At 40.4% G+C, this 23,876-nt stretch overlaps 1 protein-coding gene across 1 annotated transcript in view; it reads right to left on the bottom strand.

Annotated features, from left to right (window-relative positions):
• Window positions 1-23,876, bottom strand: part of LOC147667242 (disintegrin and metalloproteinase domain-containing protein 12-like) — a 705,308-nt gene that overhangs the window by 431,609 nt on the left and 249,823 nt on the right. Inside the window, exon 4 of the mRNA XM_086948820.1 lies at window positions 7,813-7,982. Coding sequence (XP_086804946.1) covers window positions 7,813-7,982 — 170 coding nt within the window. The remainder of the gene's footprint in view (window positions 1-7,812; window positions 7,983-23,876) is intronic.

Raw genomic sequence — 23,876 nt, 5'->3', positions numbered from 1 at the left:
CAACCGCACCGTGCTAGCACCTCCTGAGGCCACGCCGCACTGACAGAGCTGCCGGTATGTCGCGTACTGACCGCTAAATGCCGCACAGCCCGCCTCAGGGAAAAGAGCCTCGCAGGAAGGAACAGCTCGAACACCGCCCTACACCACGGATTTTGCCCCGACGACCCGGACCGTCCGCAGCGCCCTCTGAGGTCCCGCTCCTTTGCTGCATCTCGCAATGCCTGCTACGAGCCGGACCTGTACCAGTGAAGCCGCCGACCAACGTCCCGAGTGCGTCTACATTTTTTCCCGCATTGCCTGTGTCGAACTCAACCATCTTAAAAGGTACTATGTGCGCATTGCATCGAGAGGTGTACGTCTCGGACCGGAGTGTCCGCTTGTATTGTTAGACTCATTTTGAACAGTTTTCTTCACCAAAGAGTCTCACCCCGAGGTACAAGCTGCACAGGACTCAGAATTACGCCTATTTACAAAGTACTTTTTACTCCTGAAACAGTATTGTGGCCATTGAAACGTTATGATGGTCTTGTCATAAGCCTGCTTAAATATATATAAAGAAATCTTATTTTCATACAAATACTAGTGTTGTGTCCATGTGTGGTGTGGTCATTGAATTACTGTATGTGTTCACAAATGCTTAACCTATGACGCTCTGAGATAAGCCTTGTCTGCTTGCGCCACACTACCTAAAGGGTGATCAGGGGTTATTTTAGAGGGTGATCCCCTTATCCTGATTAGAGGAGAGGGTCCCGGCTTGTCACAAGTCTTTACCTGTGCCAACCAGAGACCCCCAAATCTAACTTATAAACTCTGCAATGTTCTAACGAACCACATCCTCATCAAGATATCCACCATCAACAGGAATTGTGAGTCTCAACTCACTGACCTCCTCAGTCTCTTCACTCCTACGAAAGCCATCCCCAACCAGCATCTCACCACATGGGAACAGCTCACCACACCGAATACCACAGTCACCATGAATTCAATTGACACAAGAGCACCCACGGGCCCCTGCCCCCACCATCTTTTCAACCTAGGAAGCAACAAGATCAGCCATCAACTCACCATCATCCTCAACACATCCATCATCACAGCCACCTTTCTCGATGCATCAAAACACTCAGAAGTCAGACCGCATCTCAAGAAACCCTCCGACGACCTGAGCGAACTACAGAACTACCACCCCATCTCAATGCTTTCTTTCCCTGCCTAAGTCCTGGAGAAGGCCATCAACTGCCGGCTCACCAAACACCTGGAAAAGAACAACCTGCTAGATGTCTTCCAATCCGGTTTCTGAGGCAACCACTGCACCAAGACTGCACTGATCGCCGCCAATGATGACATCCACACTCTACTCGACAAGGGAGAATTGGTGGCCCTGATCCTCCTTGACCTCTTTGCAGCCTTCAACACTGCTTTCCACCCCACACATTCATCAAGGTGCTGCACCTGGTTGAGCTAAAGGGAGACGCATTCAGATGGATTGCATAATTTCTCACAGGAGGGACACAGAGAACCCACCTGCCCCCCTTCGCCTCGGAACCCATGAGCACCATCTGCGGCATCCCTCATTGTTCATCCCTCAGCCTCGCCCACCTCAACACCAACATGACACCTCTAGCCAACATCATCGGAGCCCACGATCTCAACATCAAATCCTACACTGATGATACCCAGATCATCCTCTCGCTCTCAACAGACCCCACCACCACTAAGACCAACTTCCACAACTGGATGAAGAATGTCGTAGACTGGAGGACAACTGTTTGAAACTCAAAACCGAAGTGCTGATCTTTGGCAACAATGCCTCCCTCTGGAAAGCACCTAGTGGCCCGCCAAACTCGGACTCACGCTCACACCAAAAAACCCCACCTGCAACCTCAGCATCATCCTGGGCAGCAAACTCGCCATGAAACATTAGATCAATGCAGTCCTCACCTTCTGCGTCCTTGCTCTCCTCATGCACTAAAAAATCTTTAAATGTCTCTCCATTAGTACGAGAAAAATAGTCATGCAAGCCTTAATTACCTGCCGGATTGACTACTGAAATGCACTGTAGGCCGGAACCACCACCAAACTCTTGAGAAGGCTTCAGACGAAACAGACTGTAACGGCCGGACTGATCCACGACCTTCCCAAACAGACTCACATCACCCAACAACTGAGGAACCCACACTGGCTCCCTGTCCAAAAATACACCACTTCAAGTTACTGACACATGCCAATGAAACCCTCCATGACCAAGGACCAGCATACATGAACCACTGCCTGAACTTCCACCAACCATCCAGAAACCTTTGCTCTGCCTACCTTGCCCTCACACAGACCATATGTATCTGCTAAAGCCTCAGCCAAAGCCGGTCTTTCTCCCACCTCACCACCAAAGAGTGGAAATTACCTCCCCCTCCACCTCCGAACATCACCATTTCTGAGTGACCCCAGGAAGAGATTTAAGATCTGGCTTTTCGACTAAGCCCAGCAACACAGTACATGGATATCCTCACAGGTGCCCAAGCAACGCTTCACATGTACTGATTGATTGACTGATTGATTGATTATATGAAAACAAAAGAGGGAGTAGGAATGGTAAAGGATGGTATGGATGATAAAGTATGTAATTTTGGGATTATTATATTGGTTAATATGAATATTGAATTAATTTGCTTATAATGAATGCCTATATTTTAACAGAACATATGTAACATATTCTAATTATGTTGAGTTTATTCCCAAACCCTAACATGTACAAAAAAGCAACCAAAATATACAACAAAAAATAAACAACATAATTTCTGTGGATAAATTAACTACCTTATTAAAAAAAAGAATAAATACTTGCTTTAATTGAATAAATTAAATGTGAACAAAACAAACGGATATGGAAGTATGTTACAAGATTGCCCTTTTTTTGCATTGCTGAACAACAAAATTGATTTTGTATGATCAAGACATACTGAGGGGCACCAGAAGTTTTTAAAGAAAACTTGCGAGTATGATGGCAAGTTGATTTATCTGTGACTATGTTCCTATTGATAATGCAAATCAATAACATACTTATAGATGCTAAAGCCATGTTTTTTTTGTTCATGATAACTCAATGGCGTAGTTTGAGCTTTTGCCACCCTGGGTGGTCCCTCAGTTTGCCGCCTAGTGACAGCTGGTGTGCAGGTAAGATCGCCGGGGGAAGGGTGGGAAAGGGGGAGGGGTTTGGGGGGGGACGACAGATGATCATGAGGAAGAATAAAATCCAAATGAAAAGAAACTTACCTTGCTCTCACCGCCACCACCCCAAAAAGTGACACCCGGGGCAGAACGCCCATCCCCAGCTACGCCACTGTACTGACTCTGCTCAAAGGAAATCTATCACTTGTAGAGCCTCTCTTTTACATCTTGCCTTCAAGATGAGCAAATGTTAATTAGCTTACTTAGCCTAAAATGTTTATGGTCTTATGACAACCGAAGGTGTGTCTTTACTTTCTCATTATTTCAGCCTACAATACCTGTGAACTTCCTTCGTTTCCCCCAAAATAATGTGATTCCCACTGAAAATCGGTTTGTTTAATACTATATATTTGTGTCTCATCTGTTTTTTAGCAGTACTCATTTTTACATTACTGGTGGGGGCAAAGCCTTGCTGTTCGAGTCTGTGATTCACAGATATATTTTTATATATATAATTGTATTTTATTTTTACAATTATAGATGAATAGGTTGATAGGCTGCCTGTTGAAGAGAAGTCTCTTTTTCCTAGGATCATAAAAAATGCTTATATTAATTTATCTTCAAGTTGGCAGGTACATGCTGTAATATTTAAGTAATGATGCTTGGGGACTCTGTAAATCTAATCGGAAAGTAAGCTGCAGTGTTAAGAATGCTAGGACAGTGTTTCTTAAACTGGGGCTCACAAGCTGCTTTTTGGTGGGTAGCAAAAGTCCAAGCAATTAATAATGTTGCTTTTAAATTCTGTATTTATCTTGTCACATATGCTGCATTTCAGAGACAGAGGTCAAATGTCAGGCTAAGCCATCTGACAAAATGCTGCTCATTGTTTTAACATGGTTATTGGTGTTTATGAACTGTCACTTTTCAGTCGAAGTAAGAACTGTGAAGGAATTATGTGACAATCTTGCTGGGGTACAGACAGTGTGAAAGAAAAGGCAGAAGGATGTATTTGTTTGTAGCACACAACAAAATGTAAATACCTGTAAATGAACTATACACATTTGGCCCCCCACCCCAGCGCCTTGAGACCCTCACAGGTGAGTAGTGCGCTTAACAATTCCCTGATTGATTGATTGAGGAAAGCATAAATGAACTCCATTTTTATGTAATTCTGAAATGTGATGGAAACACAGATTTTAATAGGATCAAAACGAATCAACAGACTTTACTTGGTAACTCCCAAATGATAAATATTCGCTGAAATTCTCTTTCCCCACATATTCATTTGTGCTCACTGCAGTTGTATCAGTAAAACAGTACCTGTCTGTGCAAATTTAGTGGCCATTTTAATGAAAAACATGCTGTGTATAAATGACAGTGTGCTACCACATGATGCTTCAGTTACATTGAAGAAATCACCCACCTCATATTCATTAAAGCTAGATGGGTCACGAAAGTTTATCATTCTACAAATTGGGCCGTGGTTCTAAAAAGTCTGGGAAGCACTGTTCTAGGGTTGTTATGAGTTAGGGATCCAATGAAGGCAGCTGGTAGTAGGGTAAAGAAACTGAGCTCTGTAGCGCTGGCAAAATATATAAAAACGCTTTCATATAATAGTGTCCTGCTCATTGTTTTCTAAACATGCTACAAATTTAATAACCCTCATTCATTATTTGGAGACTATTCTCAGTGAGAAGTGAATTCTCCACAAACAATTATATTAATTCTTTGTTACGAGTTGTGGTGCAATCATATTAACTCTTGCATCCTGTTTCAATATATTTATGGGAAATACAAATAAAGGGATCAACAATGCGCTCGCTGACAAATGACCTTTTATACATTGAATAAGGCAGTTTTTCCCTTTTCATCTGTATCTTATCGTTGCAAAGTTCTCTACATACAAATACAGTTTTACAACAATTTTCCAACCCACTCAGAGCAAAACTGCACCAATGTACGCTTCTATCTACTTTGTCAAACTCAATATTTAAATCACAAGGACGGATTTCTAAGATCGGAGCTTTGGTCAAAAATACCTCTTTCTGCAGTTCTGTCAAGTGTCACGCATCAGGTGTGACGTTCACGCATTTCAGTGCGGTGTTCCGCATCACCGCACTGAAATGCATTGTCACGCATTTTGGGCACCTGCAGCTCGTGTCACCAGCGGCGCCTGTGCAGTCTCTCTGCCAGCTTCGAGAGTTTGCTGGGCTGTCAGTTCCTAAATGGTTAAACCCTGTGCTCTCAGCCCTGTGGAGTGGCTGAGAGCGCTACAATGTATCTCACCTGGGTCGGCCCAGCAGCCTGTAAACAATGCGGCAATAGTGTCTGCCTATGGCGCCAGCGCAGCGCCGGGTTTACAGTTAAACACAGTCTCAGCTCCAGGGGGGTTGGGGAGGGGCTGCCCTCTCAGCAGTCGATACTGCTGTCGGTCAAGTGTGGCACATCATGGGGGTCGGGATTAATTACCCGGATGTCATCACGTTGGGAGGAAGTCAGTGGAAGTTGGCTGAAGCGGTGGGGAACTCTCAGACTCCCTGGAGTGGTGCACGAGACTTGGTTCTCCCGGACCACCACCTCTTCCCAGGCCGTCAGGGCTGGCTCGGGGCGCTCCTCCTTTGTGGAAACTTCCAGGTTTGATTCACACCCTCTCTGTTGTCTGTCTCTCCATTGTTGGGGTTTCTGAGTGTTCTGCATAACCGTGGGGGGTGCATTTCCGGCGGTGTGTTCTTGTGGTTTGAGAGTCTGCCACTTGTTGCAGTGTTGTACTTCGGCTTGTATTGTGTGCTCCTTTGTGGCATGTGCACGTCACTTTCCCTTGTGTGGTTTGTTGTTTGCTGCCTCTTGTATTTCATTTTGTTTGCTTAATGCGCGGGTGCCGCCATTGCCTCACGTGGAATGGCGGTTGTTCTTGTGTTTTGGGTGTCTGTCATTTGGTGCAGTGCTTTGCCTCTGCTTGTACTTTGTGCGCTTTTGTGGCATGCACACGTCACTTTTTCCTCTTGTGGCGTGGCGTTTACTAATACTTTTGTGGCATTGTGGTTGTTCCTCGTGTATTACTACTGTTCCTATTGTGAGCTCTGACACCTTCGGGTAAAGTCCTCGCTATACAAAAACGCATAAAATAAATAAAAAGCCGCCGGGTCTGACTAGTTGTGATGCCTGTGTCGTCGGTCCGACCACTGACTGTTCAGCATCATGGGAGGGTGCCTGAGGGCAAGGCATGATTAATCATCGCCGGGCCCGCTGGCGTCCGGTCCGCCGCGGCCGCCGGACCGGGCCCCTGCACACACACACACACACAGATTTACCTGTTACGTAAGTTACGAGTTTCATTTTAGTATAAAGTAAACCCGCAGAATTTCATGATTTTCAACCTATCTGTACTCACTGTACACAGGATCCAGGCATTCCCGCAGTTTTACATTTGCTCATTTACATTGCAGTTTATTTATTGTATGTTTCCCGATACTTGTACTGATTTTAACATACTTTTAAATTTGAATCTTCTCCAAATCTAATCAGTTAACACTTTGTTTGCGTTAAAATCAATCCAGTACGAACATTAATGGGAACCGTTTTTGTGGCCAAAACCTAATCTAGACCAGTACGAGCACTTTTGTGAATCTGTTTTCTGTTCTATTCTGCGTTTCATCGGTGCGAATTCCGACACGCGTTGATGAAGCAGATAACAGATTCAATTGGTCACCAGACACATTGTGTATTTGTTTGTCTCGTAGCGCACTGGCTTGTGACTCAAGGCACTGCGCAGCACCGTTTTTGCCACATGTTCAGGGGATAAGGCTGTGAGTAATTGAAATAAAGGACCCTGTTTGCTCGATGGAAAACACTTTATACTTCTTTTTCGTCACTGAGTTTTGCCAAGTTGTTCTGTAATGTCAGCAGCGTGGTGTGCGCACTGCAGATCTGTGATAATGTGATCATTATTTTATCTGCAGGGCTGCTCTGTCTTGTCATCCTTTTGGTCAGGCAGCCAGCCTGTCACGGTGTTTAGTAGTGTTGTTACCTTTGTCTGGTTATAGGAGGGAGCACAATGGTTAGTGACCTTCCATTTCTGGTGCTCTGCAGCAGTTTCAAGAACTTCTTGGGAGTTTCTTGTTGCTCAAATGGCTGCATTTGTGATATTTAGAAGTTTCCCTCGTCTTCATTGCACGATTTTCGCTCGCCAGAAAGTGTCACTCATAGTCATTGAAATGTCACTCATAATTTCACTGAAATGATGAAAACGTCACACATGGCAATCTGAAACCTTGGCAGCTATGTTTCTGTCCAAAATCTTCCTTACGAAAAGAACATATATTTAACTGTATCTGAACACAATTGAAGACTATGGTTTGAGTGACATCTCAATATAGTTCTATATGGATATTCAATAAGGAACCCGATGGATTAGATCTTTACTCCATTTGATAAGTATTATTATTGCAGTTGTTTTCCAGGAATTATGACCATATTGAGTTTGGAAACCGAATTAATCACTTACATTTAGACTGTGTTACACAATTTCTGGATGCATTTTCACAACTTGAGTGGAATTTTAAATGCTACCATAATTACATATGTACACCACTCATACATAATTCACAGAGATTCAATACTACTTTTATGAAGGTTAACACTGATAAGTACCTAACAAGCTGTGCATTGTCGTGGGGTTTCTGAGGTAATAATTTCAGTTTCCTCCAGTCCAGAAACTCATGAAGACTTGTAAAAGGGTCTTGAGTTATAGAGCACTTGTCTGAATCATTCCACACTTCCACTCCAACCAAGGCCACCCGAATGTTCAGTGGTCTGAAAAACTAAATCAGAAAAAAAATCGATTAAAATAGTTATTTCCTAAAATATTTGATCACACATTCTATACTTTTATTCATAATCAGGAACTTGATTTACATTTCATCATGAAATTTACATGTTATAATGCAGAGGTCCCCCTCTCTGGAATTATAAATTTGGAAATTGTATTTCTGATGCTATCTGCTGATCCTGGAGTTGACTGGTAAGAATTGAGGTTACTTGTGTACATTACTCTAGGTAGGCACGTGGTTGATTGGAGCGAGACACCAAACTGGAGCAGATGTGCATTAAAAAGGTATTTAATGCTGGGAATGAATACAACTTTATTATTATTATTTGACATTTGTAAAGCACGTCTTTCACTTCAAAGGTATCCTGGAGCTGACCTCATTAGACCAGAAGGTAGGAAAAAAGCTAGTTACTTAATCAAGAAATGGCCTTCTTTCATTGTGAGCAGTTTATTTGGAAAATAGACAGGTTTTAGGAGCTTTCCTAAACTGAAGAGGGTCCATGCTGGCTCTCAGGAGGGCTGGTAGCTTATTCCATAGCTGTGCTGTCCTCACTGAGAAAGTCTGTACTCCACGTCTCACTTTCTGAAATTGCAGGGTACATACAGTGGCGTTATAGGGCCCGCTTCCCCCGCAGTGTGGTGGGCCCCAAGCTCCAGGGGGCCCCCTCACCAGAGTACTCTGACAGGAGGGCTCACGATTTAGTCCAGAGGGGGCCCCTCTACGTACATTGCAGGGGGGCCCCTTCAGTTTTGTTACGCCAGTGGGTACATAGAAGATTAGCAGAGGAAGAGCATACGTTTCTTGATGGTATATGGCATTTAAATTTTCTCTGTAGGAGTATGGGCCCTATTTCCTGCATTGCCTTAAATACCATGCATACTTCAATGCAGTTCTTTCCTTTACTGCAAGCCAGTGCAGTTCCTGCAGGGCTCCAGAAGAGAACGCATATCTTGGTTTATTCAGTGCCAGTTTTGCAGCTGAAGCTTGATCTTGGTACAATCCCTTTATTAGATACTCTGGTGCTCTTAATACCAGAAATTTTTGGAGGGAGTTACCCTTTTACACGGAAAAGGAATGGGTTATGGTATCTAAAACAAAAGGTTTCCTTTTCCACAATTTTATCAAGGATAATTATCCACCACAGGCCATTCAAGCCCTACCAAATGTTAATCAATAAAGTCTTTGTGGAGTTACCAAATGTACAGATTTGTATTTACTTGGTATTCAACATGAGCACATACTAACACATGAACTTAAAATTTCATTAATTTATTGAAAAAGCAATCCAAATATCAAAACATTGCTGAAGTCAAATTGTATATCATTTCAAAATTAAAAACTTTTCATTAAAAACATACACAAGTACAATTCATTACAGAAAATAATCCTTTTCCTTTTTGGGCACACTGTGACAGGTTAAAAATAAACAAATTGTCGGCGCGACGTTTCGGTGGCAAACACAATCTTGCACCTTCTTCAGGACTTTGTTCATTACATACACATCTAAAAAATATACAATGACATTCCATTAGACCCTGCTCATGTTGATTCTCTTCATAGATTGCATTTATACATTTTCCTACATTTCCCTATTATTTGGTAACACCCCATGACCATTTGGCATCTATATTCTAAGAATGCCCCTTGTATTTAACAAAAAGACCAGGGTTGATTGGTTAGTTAAAACAAGCCGCCCTCTATAGTCCTTATGTTTAAACTACATACCTATTGGGTCTAGAGGGCACCTCCAAAAGTCTTGTGCAATTAAAAAAACTCGGAAGATCACAAATTAAGCGAGCTGTGATTAAGGAAAGGAGAGTTAATCATTACTCTATCCTTGTATTTTCTTTCCTCTACTTGCTTTAATGTATGTCTAATGTCTCTTACCTAGGGATTATTTCCTTCCTGGCAAGTTCTTTGGTTATCCAAGTCTATTTATATCCTTTCTTCAATTGCTGTAAGAGAGAAAGTAACTATATTCCACTAGTATTCATGGTTTGATTTTGCCTGACTTTCCTACCCCCCTTGTTAAGGACAAACACTAAGTGCCATTTCTCAACAATTTACCTTACGGGTAGTTTACTTTATTCTTCTCCGTAAGTGTTGGGTTGGTTCTCTTTTTTCTCTTCTAATGGAGAAAAAAACTATTTTTTACTCATGTGCACTGTGTGATCTAATTGGTTGTTTATTAAGGTGTTACATTTAGAGCTTACCAGAAAGTATTTATTCTGCTTCTCTGAGTTAAGGGGGACGTCGTTTTAAGTAAAAGTCTAAGGTTCCCTCAATCTGAACCTGCAATGCAATGGGTAATTCGAATTATATTTACTATGGTTTAATTTATCTGATTGTCCTATATTTCCTATTTCATGGCAGTTCTTACCTTAGCTCTGTCTTGTAAGGATTCTTGGTATTTCCTTATGGGTTCCTCTTGTTCATTTAATTGCTGACTCCAGAACCAATCAACTGGAGTTGTTTAAAAAACTATTCCAAGCTGTAGGCAAGTATAACATTAAAATTTTAATGTTTGGACAGTATTCCCCCCTAGTTTAAGTAGTCTTTTAACATGTTAAGTGCCTAATGAAAGAGTCCTATTTGGTCCCTATATTACTTACTGGTCAGTGGAGTGATCCGGCGTGACGTCCTCCCTTCTCCGCTTCTTCTCTGCAGCCATCTTGGAATGGAGTGGATATTCTTTTACCCATGATTTCGAGCCATGCGTCCACTCGCATTTTGGTGAATGTAAGCATACACATGTGATTAACAACACACATGTGATAAACAACACACATTAGCAAAACCAATAGCGCTGCCTTTTGTATATATTGGCTTTGCCAATGTTGGTTATGAGGTTGATGGGTATGCCAGATTGAGTAAGGCAGACCTTTGTCACCATGTTTGGGAGGGTGAATGGCCATTTTGCAGCGCATTCTATATTAACACATAAGATTGTGCATTTTTGAAAAAAAAGTGAACAAACATCTAATAGTTGAGATATATATATATATATATATATATATATATATATATATATATATTATGTATATATGTATATACTCATATATATATGTATATGAGCAGTGCCCAATATTCTCCTAATGCTGACTTGTGTTTTGATCCAAACTCTACCTTTCATTTCTGATAAAAACTCGAGTAGATCAACCAAAGTACTCTCTCATTCTATTATGTATTCAGATGTCAAGAATGTGTTTGAAGTAAGGCAATCCGCCTCACTAAGAATCAAAAATGCAAACTACATATAATCTCACTTGGAAGGAAAAGAATACACATGAAAGAAATATTGGAATTTATGCTGCTCCTAAAAATCAACCTAAGATTCCTGTTATGTAGTGGCATGGTACATAGAACACTTCCCTGATTACCAAAGTAGTTACTGAATTCTGGCAGGAGGCCTTTTGATGGATAAGATGTGACTCTAAAACTGCACAAAAGATTCCCATATGTGTGCGCCATTGACTAGGACATACGACAGATCTGCCTGGTTTCAAACTGGTTTTAAGACTACATTGGAGTAACAAAGCTTGGGGACATATGTGTGGGGGTGGGGGTACCACATCAGATCATTTTAATATCTTTGTAAAGAATTCTATTTGCCCCTTTCAATTATTTGAATACCTGCAGGTATGCCATGCTCTGGAAGCCCACTGTTGTGATGTGTTACATCATGATGTATTTTAGAATGGAATATAGAACATGGAATGTTAGAAGTTATTCTTGAGTCTGCTCAGTCTGCAGTTGTTCCTGGAGCTGGCAGCACCCTGTTCCTGTACTACTTCATCTTCTGGAATAAAGGATATATTAATACTTGTACTTTTCCTGAGAACTCACTACAGATTTGGCGACGAGGGAAACCATTTTTTTTATAACAAAGAAATCTCAATTTCTTCCATTTTCATCATCCTCGAATTGTGGAAAAACCGAAATTTGGATTTTATTTCTACTACGATCTTATCTGGAAATGTATTTGGTGAGATCTCTTCTTTATCTACTTGGAGATAACTTTTGGGCTTATCCTATGCCACTCCTATCTCGGTGCATTATTTGAAACTTCACCCGTGCCTTCAAACTGTACCTGAACCGTCTTGTTTAAAAGACGCGGCATCTGCTCCCCGTTCGAAGACGCAGCATCAATGATGACAGTGTGACGCATTGAGATTCTCCTCCGCATCATCTACGTGGAGTAGCGGCCTGTCCCAAGGAATTTTGGGTACGTCGTACGTGATCCTCGTAAAGGTCACGTTATGTGCGGTGCGGCCATTTTGAATTTTAAAAAAAATAGAATTTTCGATCAGAACAGAAATACATAAAGTGTTTCTTTCCACAAGAAGATCGAGTCAACGGGCGAACAATTATTCTTACATTAACAAGTATTTAATATTATTCAAGTATTATAAGTGAAATTTTCGTGTTTTTTTTTTTTACTTTAAGGGTGCTGCCATAAAAAAAAAAAGATTTCAAGGAAAATGTACTCAAATGGAGTTATTATAATTAACTTCCTAGTGTATTGTGACTTCTTTTCATCCAAAGCAGTACATTTGTGTACACAATGCCTTCTTCTGGTGATATTGCAAGTGCTCCAAAGGAAGCAAACACACAAGGAATAAACTTCATTTCACCAAGACAATTCCTTACGATTCCTGGTGATCCACCCATTTCTTGGTTAGATTGAAAAGAATATTTTCTTAATTTTGTTGCAAATATGGAGGACATCAGTGGATCATTTTCTCCTGAGAGAAAAAAAAGGATTCTTCTGCTTGGACTAGGTCCTGAAGGTTTACGAATATATAACCAAAACAAAGAGGAAAGAGATAGTAGCTATATTGATGTGTTCAATGCAGCATTATTAGATTTAGATGACTATTTTTCTCCAAGTGTTTGTATTGCTGTTACCAGACATGCATTTTTCCAGCGTAAACAGGAAAAAAATGAATCAATTGATGATTATGTAGCTGCTCTTAAAAAATTAGCTATCAAATGTTGTTTTTCTCAATTGCATGATGAACTTGTTCGTGATCAGGTGGTAATGTATGCAAAAAACAAAACTATTCAAAATAAGTTATGGGTTGAAGGTGATAGTTCATTGAAAGACATCATTACTATGGTTAAAGATGCAGAATTATCTGAACGGTGTGCTAAAGCTTCCTTGTCTACTGAAAAAAAGAAGTTGAGGTTGTTAATAGAATTTCTGATAGCAAAAATAATTATAAAAGTAATAGAAAATTTAAGCCAGGAGTTAAGAAAGATTTCAATGAAACAAAAAAATGTACAGAACTCGTGTGTTTTAGATGTGGTAGCCATTCACATTCTGCGCATTATCAAAAATGTCCTGCTAGATCTACGAAGTGTCTAGTTGGTGGTGTCATGGGACATTTTGCTAAGGTTTGTAGGAATTTTTTTTATAAATCATACAAAAACAAAGTTTCCTGCATTCAAGAAACAGAGGCAAATTATAGTTCTTCATCAAGTGATGAAAGCATTCAAGTACAACCTACACAGAAAAAGAAAGTTGTTCTGAATATTTCAGATTCATCTGATAAACCTTTATGTCATGTATCTTTATGTGGAGTTATTACATGGTCAGATGTGAGATCAGGGCGGACTTGTCTAACAGGTTGAGCAGCTCTGCGCTGCTGTAACTGAGTAGTGTAAAGGGAGCGAGATGAAGATGGAAGCAAGCAGACAGCGAAAGTGAAAGCGACGCCATGAGAAAAATACACGCCGTGCACGTGCACATCTCCTGTCTGGGCAGGCACAGTAAACAGGAGATAGGGAGGCAACAAAACATGCCTCCCTTCCAATGAAAAGCATCCATTTTAGACCCGCGCCAATCAGAAGCATGGGTGGAGCTTCCACCCCGCTTCCGAAGCAAAATTGACGACAATCGATCTCGCAAGTGTGCAGCTCGTGCACTGCGTCGCTAAGCGAGACCTAAAAAGAATAGTAACATGATAACGTCTGAAAATGATAAAATCCTTGCCTTCCATGACACTGCAATTTTTTATTTTACAAGTTGTATTGCCTATAAAAACTACCATTGTGCAATTGTAACTTGTAATGCTCATATAGTATGTGCATATTGATGATGTCTGTGTTAATAGCGCCAATAACTTGCAATATTCAAAAATTCATGCTGGTGGACTAGGAGCTCAAAATGAAAAGCATAATGTTCTCAAAAGCCCTCATCTGCAAGGGCTTTGACTAAACCTGCCATACCCTATGTTATCCTTCACTTTTATGTTCCTCTGTTTCTATGTCTAATGGTATAACATATAACTATATGTTCTACAGCATAGTATGTACTTCATACAAAACTGCCACAAATTAACTAACTTGCTGCTGCTCGCAGGTCAGCATCACAGAAGGAGGTGATGCCCCTTAAATCATCAAACGTAACTCAAGTAAACATGGAAGTAAATGTATAAATTTACTGCTCTTTGGTTTACTAAGAAAAGTAAGTGGGTTTTCTGAAGTAAAAAGTAGCCCTCAATATTTTGAAAAACCCATTAATATGCAAAGAATTATTGATCAATTGACCAGGACCTTGCACCTCTTTTCCAACAAAGTATGGGCTTCCAAAAGTTCAACAAGTTCTGTCCTCTCAGTACTCTATAAACATTTTTAACAGCAAAAATTTATGTACACATGAAACAAATTACTATTACCTTTAATGTCATTTACTCAAACTTATTCACAGCAAGGCTTGTAATGTATCATTAAGAAGCATGATTCCACATTATCTCATTTTCAACCCTCCCGCAGGTCGGATAAAGCTTTTTTAAAACAGGTAATTGATGGGCTATTTTGCAAAAAATATTAAGAACGTCTGTTATTTCACTCGTTTTTATGCCAATTTTATTCTCCTAAAGATCGTCTTTACATAATTGCCCAGGATATAAAAGTAACTGGGTGTACCTTCTGTCTTTATTCAGCAATACAAAAACTATGGATTTCATTTGTAAAAGTTACTTCGCACGTTTTGCGAATTAGGGATATGCAAGAGTAGAGGTGGCCATAGAGGGACAGAGAAACGGAGAGGATAAATATCTAAGATTTATAATGCTGAACCAATTATGACAGGTTAGTGTGTATTAGAGTCCATTTTCCTTAGTTAACTAAACTACTGTTTGAACTTTCAAGTTTTTCATATCTGTATTCCCAATCCTGAAATGGTCCTAATTTTCAAGTACGGGCAATCCAACAATCAGTGAAGTAACAATAGCCCGCGGTGTGTGTGTGTGTGTGTGTGTGTGTGGGGGGGGGCTCTCCTGGTAGCACTGTGGCAGGTTCCTAGCCTGAGAGGTCCTGATTGTGTCTGGAACGTGGGGAGCCCCCTTCACGTACTTTGCAGGGGGCCCCCTCAAGTGGCCTTCTGCCACTGCCAACAATGAACTATAATATTTGTACAATTTGAAACTTTCAAACATATTATATTGCCCTCGACTTTGTGACGGCTCTTCTTACATGCCCTTACAAAGTGAATGCTCTGAAGTTTGGGCACATTTTGGTGTCAGAGCTTTTATCTTGTAGGGTGCCACTGGAGTTCCCAGTTTTTAGTTTGAAATGAACTAAGAGCTTGAGCACAGCTCTACATTTCTATCTATAAACAAAGAAAACCTTCCCCAAGTCACCAAGACCATCGAGTGGAAACTTCAACCATCAAAATGCCAACATTTACCTAAACAAATAAAATCAGAAGGACTTGGTCAGAAAGCCATTTGCAGATGTCAACTTATTGCTTGATTTACGAGAGCAAATTTGTGTTAAACAGGCACAAAACTAGAACTTACACTTACAATTTTTTGCCTTGCAGGTTAAATAACACCTAAGGTTCTGATCACAAGCGGGGAGGAATTCTAATACCCATGCCAACAGGGCTTTGCGGGGGATAGATTCCAATACCTATGCAAGCAGGAGTTTGCACTGAATTCGGAATTTTCAGGGAAGTTGACAGACGACGGAATAGGTATTATTTGTTTATTTAATTCTACCTATTACTTCGTCTGTTGCCTTCCACCCTTCTACCCCGCACCACCACTCAACTCGTTTACCTGTGCTGGCCGCCGCTGTTCATCCTCATAACGAGTGTGATAATTTTACGTGAGAGAAAATCTCACAGGGGGAATGGGCGTTTCTGAGAGGGAAAAACTATTAAAGTATGTGACCACCCACAAACTCAGGGAGTTGTGGGCGTTCACATATATTTGCTGCCAGACTTCCACCTGGTATAAACTCCAGGGGCCTCATTTATGAAAAGTGACGCATCGCTGCGTGAAAACAGCGATGCGTCACTTTTCACTGCGCACCCCTTGCGACACCAATGATGCGTCATATTTAATGTATGACGCATCATGTCGCAAGGACTTACAGATACGTCAGTATTTCTGACGTATCTGTAAGCGCAAAAGTGACGCATTGCTGGAGTGTGTCACAAAAGTGACGCAACTCCAGCAATGCGTCCTTTCACATGGGGAAAGCCCCATGTGAAAGGGCTTGCGTCAGTCTTACGCCTGCTGTGAGGCAGGCGCAAGATTTTGACGCAACAGCATCCTAAAAGTGACGCAGTGAAATCTCATAGATTTCACTGCGTCACTATTACGAGGCTTTTTGCGGGGGAACGCCCCCTCTGCATACATTATACTTGACGCAGGTATAATGTGGCGCAGGGGTTTAAAAAGTGACGCATCTACCTAGATGCGTCACTTTTTAAATATGGCGCAACAAGGCGTATTTTTTACGCCTCTGGTGCGTCACAAAAAGTGACGCACCGGCGGCGCAAAACTGACGCAAGGCCTCATAAATAAGGGCTCTAAAATCTAATCCTTTCTAGGGCATGTGCTAATGTATATTCAGGGCGGGCAAAGTGAAAATGAAAACCCAATAAATGAATGGGTGGTAAAGGATAAGGTTTTCAAACAAATGTGACACAGTGGGGCTACCCCCCAGTCCGATGGCTTGTCGGCAATGATCTTTAACAGCCACTCGAGCTTCAGTGCGAGCTGAAACCACCCTGCCTTGCTGCTCACCAGGCAATCTCTCTGTTGCTAAATGAAGGGAACATCCTTCCCCGTGCGAAGTGGATTCAGTCATTCATCTCTAAATGTATTCATTCAGTCAACAATTTGTTGCTCCTGTTTTTGTAGAAGGTATTGGTGACCTCTCCATCTCACACATTCATATTTCAATCAGTGTACTGCCTCGTGTGTCATTATAGGCATATACAGGCACATGCATCATTGTTGGCTTTTGCGATTTCTTAATTGCGATTTTTAAGGAATCGCAATTAAGAAATCGCAAAAGCCTATGCATGAAGAAATCGCTAAAAAATGTGCGATTTCTAAACATTCCTTAATTGCGACTCGCAAATTGCGAGTCGCAATTAAGGAATGCCTCCCCATTAATTCCTATGGGCTTAGAGGCCCATAGGAATGAATGAGAAGACCCTCTCAATTTGCGATTCGCAATTAGCGAATCGCAAATTGACAATGCGATTTCAAGGTTGCAGGGGTGTCCAAAGGACACCCTGTTGCACCCTTGAAATTAATCTGTGCACATATGTTGTGCACACACATGCCCTTGCACAACATGAAACTTTGAAAAATGCACAAAAGTGCATTTTTCAAAGTTTTCGCAAATTACCACGAGGTTCAACCTCATGGTAATTTGCTCCCACTAATTGTGAAATCGCTATTTTTAAAACTTTCATGCATTGCATTTAAGGAATCGCAAAATGCGATTCCTTAAATGCAATCGCAATTTGAGAACTCGCAAATATTTGCGAATCCTCAAATTGTGAGGGTCTTCACCCTTGATGCATCCCACAAGCTGATTTTGCGATCGCAAACGGACGATTTTTGCAATTCGCACTGTTTGCGATCGCAAAAAGCTTTGATGGGAGAGAGCGCCATATCAGTTGTAATTTTTTATGGGTGCACCATATTCACAAGTAGTCAGCACCCGCATATTTAGAGGACATACTAATGTAGTTTAGAAATGTAACATTAAGGCTAAGAATTAGTGTAACACGTAGTAAGGTGTTCATTAATTGCTGACAAGGTAGTGCTTTAAAGAAATCACGATGCTGTTTAACATACAAAAGTAATTCCATGTGAAATGTCGCATTAATAGAGATGTGCTTCATTGGACTAGAGATGCGTTTATTAATGAGTGAATTAACATAGGTTTTTAGTATGGAAAGTGTATTGCTTGCATTATAAGTAGTGTTTAAATGATGAAATGTAATGCTCACGTTATGTTGGTAATGCATTTAAACGTGCAGAGGCCTGGTACATGCTGAAGCCAGTAGAGGCATAGTTGAATTTCTTTCAGTTAGCTTTAGTCGAAGAAAAAATTATTTCTCTTGGGGAAAGGCTGTCTTCAGCAAATATTGAAATGCAACTTTGAATGTGCTTGGAGCTGTTCTCATGTGCTTCTTTTGCTGGTGCAAAGTCTAGTAGCTTGTTAGGTACAAAGGGCCATTGTGTAAGGAGTTAGGATGGTAGGCGCGAACGCAGAGGAGCAGTCAAGGAATTTGAGAGTACAACATTCAGCGGAGAAGGTGCCTGGGACCCAAGGACACTTCAACGGACGTTGGTGGAGAGGTGCCATGGTGGAAAAATCTGGAGATCGGCACCTGCCAAAGGGGCATACTTGAAGGCGTGTCAACTGTTTTGGGGGTTTTGTATTAGGGACAGCACTCGAGGGAGGAGAGGCACATGGACTTAGACAGCCTGAAGAGTAGGTCAGAGTCAGAGAGTGGGGTCTTGGGAAAGACAAGATGTAGGTAGTTGTGAACTTGAGGCAGAGTAAGGTGTAGAAAGGAGCATCTTAGAACGTGCTCGGTAGCTGAGGCTGCCTAAGAAAAGTGAGTGTACTTCTTTGGAAGTCACCACTGCGGACACCTTTATTTGCTCAGGGAAATGTTAAGTAGGGATGTCACCTTAGAGTTAGTGTAGGGACAGTCTAACCAAAAACTCTTTTTCTTTCTGTATATTCATTCTAAAATTCAAGTGGGACAATCATCGCTTGCCTGATGGTTCTTGAGATCGTGTTAATTTTAATCTTGAGTCGTCTGAGACTCTTGCGTAGAATTATGTTTGTATTAGTGCCAGTCTATCTTTTGAACCTTCTATTGAGATGTCTGTACATCCAATTGTTTTTAGCTTTGTAATAAATCTTTTAACTTTTATCCAGTAGTCAGTAATCCTTTCAGAACGGTAATCAATTGAGTTGTACGGACAATTTGATTAGAATAATGAGAGATTTTCCCTCCATGTTCCTAGACAGGTAAAAAGGTCCAGTCGACCTGTCCTGGGATTCTGGATAATGGTAAGAAAATTTTAGATGAGGATCCCAGCTTCTTCAGTTGCATGTGCCTGATAGAGCACATATTAACAAATATAGTGTTTGGAGGGACACAATATTGCTAAGTAGAACGTACTGGCAAATGCATTTTTATTTAAGGGCATAGAAATGGCATGAAGATGCACATATGAATAGATGTAAGAATTATGATTGTAGTGTATTGTTTAATATGATTGGAGCGTGTTCAATCAATTGGCTGTTTTTTGCAGTCAGACTTCTGCTTGCTCATCAGTTTGTATGATAGGGGTACTTGCAACCAGTAAGCTGGTGTCCCTGAGCAGACTTTTGGTTGTGTTGCTTATCTTTAACTATGATTGGATCTCTGTTGCAGTGGCTTGCTACAGCCACCGTTTAACCTAATAGCCATGCTTTGCCCAGATTTCAGGCAGAAAAGAGGAATAAAAGGCATCCTATGAAGAAAGATATGCCTATGCTGTTGTAGTTTTGAATGAAGACGAGCAAGACCACTGAAAAAATGATGCCAACTTCTGTTTTGCTGATTTTGGCAAGCACACCAGACCAGGGACCGTATTATGGAAAGTGCCCTGGGGTGCAACGGGCATGTGTGCTCACTTTAGACACCCCGGGGACCTTTGGTATCACAGAAAGGGCTGCAGATTCTTGTGAGGCCCTTTCTGTAATACAGATAGTGCTGGCACACATATAGTGCCAGCGCTATCACCAAAGGTTGTTCCCTCATTTTCATGAGGGTGTGGCCACATACAGATGAAGTAATCCCTTTGTCTTTGCACCCGCTCCGTGTTATAGACGTGGGCACAGAGGCAAAGTAGCTGTTGGTGCACCTCCTGATGGCAGCCCTCTGGAGAGGAAAAGGGGGTCCTAAGTATTCCCAGACATCCCTTTGCAGGCAGGTGCAGTCACTCACTGCATTCTTAGAGGGGAGAGAGATCCCCTTCTATGCGGGTGCAGTGAGTGACTGCACCTGCCTGCAAGGGGGTCTCTCTACCCTCTAAAAATGCAGGTGGGTTGCTGCCTGCACAGTGAAACACAGAGCAGCTGCTTCAAAGCCTCTCTGTTTTTCACTTGAATGTGCTTCCCTCAGGACAGCACGATTTGGGGCTGCCCTGGGGGAAGCGCATTTAAGGTAATAGGGCGCACTTCCACTGTTTGCGCGTGGCACATCTGTTTTAAGGGGATGTATGACTTACAACGCAGACCGTTACATCACAATTTTTACAACGCAGGATCCATTACAATGCATGCCTTTACAACGCATATCATTGCATAGCAGATACTATTACAATGCATGCCATTACAACGTAAGTATAGGTAAGTATATCTTTATTTAAAAATGTAATTAAGTTAATTTAATTAATGTAATTTAATTAATTTATAAATTGTAATTAAATTAAATTATTTTAAATAATTTAATTAATTTGAATTAAATTAAATTAAAAAATGGAATTAATATAATTAAATTAATTGAATTTATTATAATTAATTTAATGTAATTAATTTTAAAATTGTATGTAATTTAAATTAATTAATTTAAATAAATTAATGTAATTTAATTAATTAATACATTGTAAATAATATAAATTAATTAATTTACTTTAATTTTATTAATTTAATTTAATTAATTTTAAAATTGAAATTAATTTAATGTAATTAATTTAATTTAATTAATGTAATTTAATTAATTTATAAATTGTAAATAATATAATTTAATTACTTTAATTTAATGTAATTAATTTAATTATTTAATTTATTTAAAATCATTTTTTTTTAAAAACTGAACCCTAAAAATACCCCTGTACCCCAAAACCCAAACCCAGCCCTGAAACCTAAAAATACCCCTGTACCCCAAAACACAAACCCAGCCCTAAAACCTAAAAATACCCCTGTACCCCAAAACCCAACCCTAAAACCTAAAAATACCCCTGTACCCCAAAACCCAAACCCAGCCCTAAAACCTAAAAATACCCCTGTACCCCAAAACCCAAACCCAACCCTAAAACCTAAAAATACCCCTGTACCCCAAAACCCAAACCCAGCCCTAAAACCTAAAGATACCCCTATACCCCAAAACCCAAACCCAGCCCTAAAATCTAAAAATACCCCTGTACCCCAAAACCCAAACCCAGCCCTAAAACCTAAAAATACCCCTGTACCCCAAAACCCAAACCCAGCCCTAAAACCTAAAAATACCCCTGTACCCCAAAACCCAAACTCAGCCCTAAAACCTAAAAATACCCCTGTACCCCAAAACCCAAACCCAGCCCTAAAACCTAATACCCCTGTACCCCAAAACCCAAACCCAACCCTAAAACCTAAAAATACCCCTGTACCCCAAAACCCAAACCCAGCCCATAAACCTAAAAATACCCCTGTACCCCAAAACCTAAACCCAGCCCTGAACCCTAAAATACCGATGTACCCCATAACTCAAACCCAGCCCTAAAACCTAAAAATACCCCTGTACCCCAAAACCCAAACCCAGCCCTGAAACCTAAAAATACCCAAACACCCCAAAACATATACCTCAGTACCCCAAAACATATACTCCTATACTCATACTTATTTTTAAAATTACTTAAATTAATACATTTAATTTATAATATAAAAAAACATAAATAAATATATTTAATTATAATTAATAATAATTAAATTAATAAAATAATATTAAATAAAATAAAAAAAATTATATACTTACCTATACTTACGTTGTAATGGCATGCGTTGTAATAGCATCTGCTATGTAATGTCATGCGTTGTAAAGGCATGCGATGTAATGGAACCAGCGTTGTAAAAGTTGCGATGTAATAGACTCCCGTTGTAAAAGTTGCGATGTAACGGTGCAATACCGTTTTAAGGTACTTCGTTTGGCAAATAGGGAAAGTGCGCCCAATGTGTAATATGGACCCAGCAGGATAAACTGTGCTTGCGCACAGTCTAGACTCTATCACTGAAGAAGATGAAAGGCAGGCAGCTTTAGAGTGGTCCTTGTAGCTACTAGACTGGAAGAAGACAGTACTGACTGCAGTTTTGAATAATAACAGGTCAAATGCCTAATGATAAACAGTTCTGCCTTACTCTATTATTACTAAACATAGTACTAATTTTTGATATTTATATGCTAATTCGGTTTGTAATAAACATTCCAAACTTATTTTTTAAGTCTGAGGAGTGGAGTCTTGTGTTGTGTAGATTTATTACGGCCCAATATAGATGCCAACACAATATAGAATGGTTCACATATTCATGTTAGGTAATCTTCCCTAGTATTAAATATGTAGAATGTTGCCACATTGTCCTTAACTAATCATCAGGTATAAATCAGACCATCAGTATGAGCTTTTGGTGTTAATTCAGCATAGAGGGAAGGAGGAAAAGAAATATCACAAAAAACACACATTAAAACTTATTCTACAACTATGCTAAGGAATGGGTTATAGAAATAACACATATTGCACTCATTGCTCAACTAGGAAGAATTTAATTTTAAAGATATGGAATGACTGACAAACAGCCCTTTAATAAAAAGTTCTCTAACAATTGTTATAGTTGTCAAGCATTTGTTTCCATGTAGATTACAGAAAAGGAATATGCTGAAGGTTATTGCATACGTTCATACATAAAGGCTCAATGTCATTAGGTCAGTGATCGTTCATCAGTAAATTAATGGCATCATATTGTATTGTGTCTCATCAGTGGCATAACAATAGCTCCAGGGGGCCCCTCCGGCACTGTGCTTGGGCGGCGGGCCCAGGCCTCGGAGCCTGGGGGGCCCTCTACATGTACTTGGCAGGGGGTCCCTAAAGCTTCGTTACACCACTGTGTGACATGTACCTACATTTACATTTTTCTTGTAATGTCTTTGTAACTTAAACAGATTATTTTTATGTCCCATGGTATGCTGAGAAAGGTTTAGAGATAAACATTGTTTCAACCCCTTAACTTGAACTTTCTTCAGTGTAAGAGAAATTCAAATTCATTACTGTCGTCCTTGTGTTTGAACCCTGAAAATAGAGATCCTTAAAAGATTATGGAGCCCTGACCTTCACAGTGGCACATATTTGAAGTTCACGAAATTGCTTTATAACTGTCTCGGAACTCACTTCATAGTTGTATCCTTTATGATAAAGCCCCTCTCCTTTCTCGACGCAGCTGGAAACATTTATTTCATTTAAATAATGGTAATTGTTTCTGGTATTGAACTGAACATACATGAACAGTAGCACCAATTCTATAAATACGATTTTGATTGATTGGCAAGATATGCTTTTATAGTTGTGAAGAAGTGCACATTTTGCTTTTCATAAAATGTATCTTGAGGACTTCACCATCTTTGACAAACTGTGGTCTGTGTAACAATTTTTTATAAGACCCTTCTGCAAGATCGCCTGGAAATGTAGGTACTTGATCATGCATTCGAGTTTGTAATCCACTTTCAGGAGGTAATTGGGAAAAAATAAACACACTTCTCTGCCCCTGCTCCAACAGTAGAGTGCAGGTAAATGGATGCTATGGATTTCTGTGTGTGCA

This window comes from Lissotriton vulgaris, unplaced genomic scaffold (assembly GCF_964263255.1).
Source record: "Lissotriton vulgaris unplaced genomic scaffold, aLisVul1.2 SCAFFOLD_906, whole genome shotgun sequence".
Taxonomy (NCBI): Eukaryota; Metazoa; Chordata; class Amphibia; order Caudata; family Salamandridae; genus Lissotriton; species Lissotriton vulgaris.
Note: the sequence above shows the minus strand (reverse complement) of the source record. Positions and strands in the feature narration are given on the sequence as shown.